Source organism: Echiichthys vipera (genome assembly GCF_963691815.1).
Source record: "Echiichthys vipera genome assembly, chromosome: 18".
Taxonomy (NCBI): domain Eukaryota; kingdom Metazoa; phylum Chordata; class Actinopteri; order Perciformes; family Trachinidae; genus Echiichthys; species Echiichthys vipera.
Window position 1 is genome coordinate 15686878 of NC_139843.1, and position 7923 is coordinate 15694800.

General features: G+C 37.8%; 2 protein-coding genes across 2 annotated transcripts; both read left to right on the forward strand.

Annotated features, from left to right (window-relative positions):
• The first annotated feature begins 1084 nt into the window (after positions 1 to 1084).
• ptges3l (prostaglandin E synthase 3 like) lies at positions 1085 to 3299 on the forward strand. The gene is made up of 7 exons (XM_083933088.1): positions 1085 to 1232; positions 1354 to 1467; positions 1628 to 1694; positions 1821 to 1919; positions 2572 to 2661; positions 2904 to 2966; positions 3105 to 3299. Exons 1-7 carry the CDS (start codon positions 1198 to 1200, stop codon positions 3111 to 3113), a joined length of 477 nt encoding a protein of 158 aa, XP_083789214.1. The 5' UTR covers positions 1085 to 1197; the 3' UTR covers positions 3114 to 3299.
• Positions 3300 to 4317: 1018 nt separating this feature from the next.
• On the forward strand, positions 4318 to 7909 carry aarsd1 (alanyl-tRNA synthetase domain containing 1). Its single transcript, XM_083932759.1, has 12 exons — positions 4318 to 4438; positions 4830 to 4958; positions 5144 to 5303; positions 5448 to 5505; positions 5616 to 5772; positions 5955 to 6071; positions 6174 to 6304; positions 6693 to 6759; positions 6883 to 6974; positions 7162 to 7216; positions 7298 to 7392; positions 7486 to 7909. The coding sequence occupies exons 1-12, from the start codon at positions 4400 to 4402 to the stop codon at positions 7622 to 7624; spliced, it is 1239 nt and encodes a 412-aa protein (XP_083788885.1). The 5' UTR covers positions 4318 to 4399; the 3' UTR covers positions 7625 to 7909.
• The last annotated feature ends 14 nt before the right edge of the window (positions 7910 to 7923 follow it).

Below are 7923 nucleotides of genomic sequence, written 5' to 3' on the forward strand. Positions count from 1 at the left end.
GACTCTCAGGCCCCTGCTCCTACTCTACTCCTATTGGTAGGGTAGTAACTGTAAACTAATAGCAAAGAGGCGGTAGTAGTAGTAGTAATAATAATAATAATAGTAATAATAATAATAATAATACAAATTATAAAAAATGAAATGGCATTATCACTTTAAATAGTGGGGCACTTTTTCATGTGGATATCATGACATATGTTTTATTATATTTATCTATAAGACCATACTTTTATAGAAATGCTGACACATTTCAGAACTATTTATGATAAGAAAATAACGTGTTTTTTTTCTGACTAAATCCTTTTGTAGTAGAAACCCAAAAATATTAGTAAAACCTGAAAATTAACATAATATGAAACCTTCCCTGTAGGCATAATGATAATCATTCTAATAATAATGATTATGTCATTATAACTATTACTAGTGGTGTAGTTACACTTCCAGTCAATAGTAAAATACATTTGGCAGCACATTTACGATTAACTGCATTAAAAATGTGCATTGTGCTTTTGAATGAATAGGCTACCATTAAACACTCCCACTAAATATGACAAGAATATAAAAATCATCAAGAGTCAAAGCTTTCAACACTACTAGGCATAATGGTCTTCCTCGTTGATGGAGTTTATATGTAAGGTATGTTGTTGTTTTTAGTCAAACTAAGGTCACCTTTAATTACAAGGGTGTAGTCGTGTCATGTATCCACTTTTTTGGTGAGGAATCCAAACTGATCCATAAGATGCCTGACCTCCCTTGATGAACATATTTAGAATGTAAATGTAGTTCGGCTCCTGCCACAGTGGAGAGTTAGTTTTGAGTAAAACTGACGTCAGGTCTTTGCTGACTTCTAAGGTTCCAAAATGCTGTTTCTACATTTCCAGATACCCTATTTGTTGTCATACTTCGGGTTTTGTGTCTCCCTGCCCCCACCTTCACCCTCTCAGCACCCATTCGGGGGGTGGCTGAAGTAGGGGGAGAGTCCAGAAAATGCATCTGTTTTCCCGAGAGTTCCAGTGAAAGACTATAAAGGGCAGGGGAAGGGGCTGTGGCAGGCAAGTCTCCCAGCAGCTGATACCAACTGCTCTATATATAGCTTCCATGGCCTGGCCATTGCATTAGAGAACACAAGCCACATGCTTTTCACTTTCTGGCAGTCAAAGGAATAAGTAGTTTCTGTTGTCCTGCGCAAGAATTAGAATGAATAAGACTAAAATAGTCAGACCAGAGGAGAGGTAAGTGCTGCCAGTCTCTCTTTAATATCATACTAATAGTAACCAACACATGCTTTCTTACTAATCTTAATATATGACTATATTTGATTCATAGTATAACAGTTTCTCTGTGTCTTCACAGCCAGCCGGCACACGCATTGTGGTTTGACAGAAAGAAATATGTCACCATCAACTTCATGGTTCATAAACCTAAAGATGTCCAGGTTGATATCCAGCCAGATAAAATGATTTTATGGTGAGTTTAAAGAGACAGTGGGTGCCATTTTGTTTCTCAGCTCTTTCTTGCTCTGGGTTTGGTGTGGTAGTTTTAGTAGCAATAAAATGTTGCAAATTATGTATATTTTGTGCGGAACTGTTCGACAACCCTGGACAACAATGTCCTGTCTTTACAACAGCTGCAAAAACGACACAGATGATGTGATCTACAATGAGCTGCACTTCTACGAAAAAATACAAATCAATGTAAGCGTACGATTTTTATGCATGATGAGACCAATGGACAAACTATTCTATATGTTGTATGCTGAGATATGACGCAGTAGTGATGTTAAATATAAGTTTCTTTTTACTACTTTCAACACCGTAAAGGACTCCAGAGAAAGAGTCTATGACCGAACCATAAATCTTTTGCTGAGGAAGTTAAAGCCTGACTATGCATGGCCTCATCTCCAGAAGGATACAGCAAAGGTAGGTGTGTGTGTGTGTGTGTGTATGTGTATGTGTATGTGTACGTGTACGTGTACGTGTGTGTGTGTGTGTGTGTGTGTGTGTGTGTGTGTGTGTGTATGTGTGTGTATGTTTGTGTATGTTTGTGTGTGTGTGTGTGTGTGTGTGTGTGTGTATGTGTGTGTGTGTGTGTGTGTGTGTGTGTGTGTGTGTGTGTGTGTGTGTGTATGTGTGTGTATGTTTGTGTATGTGTGTGTATGTTTGTGTATGTTTGTGTGTGTGTGTGTGTGTGTGTGTGTTAAAATTGGTTACATCATAAATTCCCAACATTGGATTTTATGGAAATGGTGATATAGTATTCCAGAACTATTTACTAAAAGAAACAGAATTGTTTAAACATTAAACATTAAATCATGTTCTATTTGAAACCCCAAAATACAAGTATGAAACTGAATATTAGCATATTATTGGACTTTTAAGTTATCTGTATAGGCAAATTATGCAATTAACCTCCAAGAATTATGAATATGAAGCAGGTTGTTGGTAGACAGACAATTCTGCCAAATACACATTTGCGATTCGTGTGGTAATGCAAGGCTATGATGTTTCTGCATCGACTCTCAACTGTGGTATATAACACCTATAAGTGTCTTGTTTCTCTTTCTTTTTGCAGCCCAGCTGGATTTCTGTAGACTTTGATAACTGGAGGGACTGGGAGCATGAAGAAGACGAGGGGAAGGAAGAGTACGATAGATATGCGGATGTGAGTAAATGCAATCAGTACTAAATTCTGATTATGTTCAAGAGATTAGGAAACTGCGTGGCCTTTGCAATATCTTTCTCTGAGGGTTGGATTAAGGTGTGTGTGTGTGTGTGTGTGTGTGTGTGTGTGTGTGTGTGTGTGTGTGTGTGTGTGTGTGTGTGTGTGTGTGTGTGTGTGTGTGTGTGTGTGTGTGTGTGTGTGTGTGTGTGTGTGTGTGTGTGTGTGTGTGTTTTGTTTTCCAGATGATCCAAGAAATGGCCAGCTCTAATAAAGGAACAATACCTGATATGGGCGATCTTAGTGATGTAAGTTCAATCGTTCTGGTAGTTTGGGAGGTTTATTTTAAAATGCAATATGTAATATATAAAATATAATAATATATATATTTCCTTATGATCATTTAAATGTTGACATTGACCACTGTCTCCCTTCTTCCTCTACAGTCTGACTGAGTCACAACCTCTCCCTGTGTTGGAGGCCACTATAACTTTATATGATACTGAAGACAACACTATGTTTGCTGAGGCTTGTATTATTTGATCATTTGATTTGGGATTGTCCAAAATATTGTTCTTATTTATATGATATTTTCTATGGGATTATTTATTGGCATATTTTTGTCCAATTCACGCTGACATATTGGCATTTTTAATAAAAAAATAAGTGCTTCAACCATGGTTTGAAAGTCATTGTAATATGTTGCATGGGGTAATATATTTTACGCTAAAAGGCTTTTACCAGTATAACTAAAATGCTTTATACTGGGTTAGGTGGCATTGCAGAACATAGTTTATTTGTTTCAGTAACTTCAGAAGATATCAGTGATGCAGCGCTAAGGATGCCAGCTTCAGTAAGAACAATAGAATGATTGTTATCGCCTTTCAATGGAATCATATCGTGATTAAATCATATATTTTGATATTGTGATACACAAATACGTCATCACAATTGAAAATAACAAGCACATACTTACTGAGACCTTTCATAAAACCTGTTGTGAAATATTTATAATTCATATTTTGCACCAAAGTTCTTTAAAAAATGAGAAAATACTCTTTGTTTTATATTAAATCCACACAGGAATATACAAAATCATATAAAAAATTCATATAGACTATTTCTTTATTGAATTACCAGAGAACATGCTATATAATGATCAATATTGTTATAAAAATATTAAAACACTTATAAGATCTTGGCCATAACGTCGACAACTAGCTTCAGCAATGATTTCTATATTATTGGTAACTTAACACAGAGAGGAATAAAATGTAAAGTGCCTTGTGCAAAAAAACAAATCTGCAAATATCAGCAGCTTAATTTTATTCCAGGTTGTAGCCATAGACTGTATAAAAGGTTGTAGCACGTTTTACAAACCTATACGTTGAGTGCTTTATTATCTTGTCATCGTGTACCCACGAGGTCAACTCAGTTTGTTCAATGTTTCACCTTCAAAACTAAATTATTTTTATTGTGTTGTTGTATCACGTTTTAAACGAGGAATAAAAATTGTAACAAGTCAAAGCCGGCCAAAGTCGGTTTAACGAAGTTTGGTCTATGTTGCTAGTCGTACTAAGCTGATTGGTTGATCAGTTGAGTGATGTTTCGATAAGCCAATCAGAAGGCAGAGTAGGGCGGGTCATGTCTCTCTGGACCAGCCATGCTAGCGTCAAACCACAACCAGCTGTATCCGAACATTTACTCTCGTTTCAGGGTTTTCCCCCTTTAAAAACACGCCATGGCTTTTCAGTGTCAACGAGACTGCTATATGAAAGAGGTATAAAACTTGTTAAAGACAATTTATAAGTTCTGGGCTGTTTAATATCATGCGAAAACACCTCATTTAACATTTTTTCTCAGCTGGAGTGATTAGCATGGTTGCTAACTGCAGTGGCAACACGAGCTAGTTACCCACTGTAACTACAGCTATAACTGGTCAGCTGCTTTATTTTAGGACACTGTACGCGGGGTATTTGTTGAGTGATATAATGTGACAACGCAACAGCAGGGAAGCCCAATGTGAGAGAGCAATTCACATGCATGTTGTCAATCTAAACCTCCTGTCAAAATGCATGTGACGTCTTTACTTAACGTACTTCAACACTTGCCTGTCAGTCACACTCTTCCTATAAGGTGTAAGTTCTTTCTCTCATGGCTTTCCTTTTTAGTTTGTTACCTCTGTAGTATCCTGCTGCCCAGCTGAGCTCAAACATGAAGTGAATGGAAAGAAAGAAACTCTTAAGGGATTCAATGTGAAGCTCGAAGACACCATATTGTTTCCTGAAGGAGGCGGCCAAGTAAGCATCATAATCATATTTGTTTATTTAAATTTGCACATCAAGAAAGTCCTATCAGTGATCACTGCAAATGTATACTTAAATGTTCACGTTGCTTATTTTGGAATAGTTTGTATCATAAGTAATGCCAAGTCATCAAAAGCCATACTATGTGATGTTAATTTGTATGTCTTGTCCTTTGTCAGCCAGATGACCACGGGCTGATTGGAGATGTCCCGGTCTTGAGGGTGACAAGGCAGGGACCTGAAGCCGTACACTTTGTGGGCTCACCTCTGGAGGTGGGTCAGGAGGTGCAGGTGAAGCTGGACTGGGAGAGGAGGTTTGACCACATGCAGCAACACTCAGGTGAGTAAAGGTCGGGGACATTTGCACATGTTCAGTGTGAAGTAACTTATTTGCCAGATTGAACTATGAATGCATGGTTGTGATTATATATTGTCTTTGCTCAGTTGTTCTAAAGCTATGATTGTTTTCTTTCCTGACTCACAGGCCAACATTTGATCACAGCTTTGGCAGATACATTTTTTGGATACAAGACCACATCCTGGTACATCACCGCTGCACAGATTAATTTCCATGTAACCGTAAAAAAAAAAAAAAACATGTGGATTTACCTATATTCCATGTTTGTTTTTTATTTTATTTTATTTTATTCAGGGAACTGGGACGTCAGAGAAGCACCATTGAATTAGACACTCCCTCTGTGAAGCCTGCCCAGCTTCAGGCCCTGGAGGAAGCCATAAATGAAAAGATCAGAGTCCATGTCCCCGTCAATGTTCAGCTTCTCTCTATAGATGATCCTGCTGTGGAAAAGGTGCATATACTAATATATACTGTATATGGTGCTATAATACAGTCCTCTTACTGTGCGACCAATTCAAGGTTTTAGATATTGTTCCAACACATATCTTCTATTGAAAGTACTGCATCTATTTAAAAAAAGAAGAGCTTTTAAATGCACAGTATGCTACAAAAGAGTTGTTTATCGTGTACCAGGTGAGGAGTCGAGGGTTGCCAGTTGACCACGCAGGACCCATTCGGATCGTTGATATCGAGGGCGTCGATGCCAACATGTGCTGTGGAACCCATGTGTCTAACCTCAGTCACTTACAGGTTCAACGTCACACACAGATACACAGACACACAAAGCACTTAGATGTGCCTTCAATACTTAACACATATTCATGTGTTAATTTTTCTGTATCTGAAATTTAGGCAATAAAGCTACTGGGAACTGAGAAAGGAAAGAAAAACAAAACCAACCTTATCTTCCTGGCAGGAAATAGAGTATTGAAGTATGCAGAGAAAAGCTACAGCACAGAGAGATCACTGGTGTCTCTCCTGAAGTAAGTCTCAATCATCAAACATATCACCAACGTGAATAGGGCTGCAACTAACGATTCCTTTTATTAGTGATTAATCTGATGATTTATTTCTCCATTAACCGTTTGGTCTATAAAATATCAAAAAGTAATAAATGTCCATCCCAGATGTCTTGCTTTTTTATTCCAAGCCATAAAGATAGTCGGTTTAACAGAGTGAAGCAGGAAATCTCCATATTTGAGAAGCTAAAAACAGCATTTTCTGCCATTTCTGCATGAAAAATTACATAAAAGATTGATTATCAAACTAGTTAGTTGTTTTTTTGTTGTTGCTCAATTGCTTAAACAACTTATTGTTGTGGCACTCATTCATCAAGATTGAAGTGAAAAAAAATCTTTCACTGTTAAACAGAACTGGACCTGATGAGCATGTTGAGGCCGTTGACAAGTTGCAGAAGTCTGTTAAACTACTACAGAAGGTAAGAACATTTCACCAGTTATGTCTTCTCTCACTGCTGAGCCCCAGTTGGAAAAGTTCTGCATCACATATGTTTGCAACATTGCACGTAGACTCCCTAACATCATAAAAATGTCCTGGCCAGACCAACCTGAACCTGCTACGAGACATGGCTGTCCTCATCACTCAGAACTTTAAGAACGACCCCCAGAGAGGCAACTTCTTCAGCTTGCACAAGTAAGAGACTTGTCGTCATTTTGAAAGGATTTCTTAAAGGTGCAGCATAGTACAGTATATACCCTGATGGTAAACATTTTAAGAAACACAGCAATAACCCATACATCACCAGGAAGACCTGGCAAAGATTGATGTAAAGTATGACTGTTTCAGAATAACAAAATGCCATCCCTCTTTCTTTCTGCAGAAAAGAGGGTGACAACGAGTTCATGAATATAATTGCCAATGAAATAAACACTGAGGTAAGATTGTGACCCAACTGTTTTTGGTATTAGTAGTCAAATGTTTCATTTTGTCAAGCCCCGTTTTTTGTCTGCTCTTAGGAAACTCTGGTTTTCCTGACTGTCGGAGAGGAGAAGGGACCTGGTTTGTTTTTACTGGTTGGACCTAGTGGACGAGTGGCTGAGATGGGACCACGGTAAGAGACACCAGCACATATTCATTTAGCTTCTCCTTTAAAAAAAAAAAATTCATGTAAGTCAGTACTCTATGAATTCTCTGTGCTCTCCAGGGTGTTAGAGATGCTCCAAGGGAAGGGGGCAGGGAAAAATGGACGTTTCCAAGGAAAAGCCAACAGCCTGGCACGCAGAGGGGAGGTGGAGGCTTTTCTGCAGCAGCACTTAAAACATCACACCTCAGAGGAAGAATAAATTCAGCAATGGTTCAATACAATAATGTTTTTTTTATGAACTATACATTTAGAAACCAATAAGGATAGCTTATTTGGTAAACGGTACATGTACTAAGAAACTGATCATTTCTGTGAAAATGCATATAGCTGGGACTTTGTACAACATGTACAATGCATTCTAACATATTTGAATGTTAAATATCATGTACAGTTTTTTATTCATTTCAAACCATCTGTTTAACCTTATTTTCTGTGATCAGATTTCCATTGAAGTCTTTTCCCCTCCAACAGTAACGTGGCGTTTTGTATTTACATGTG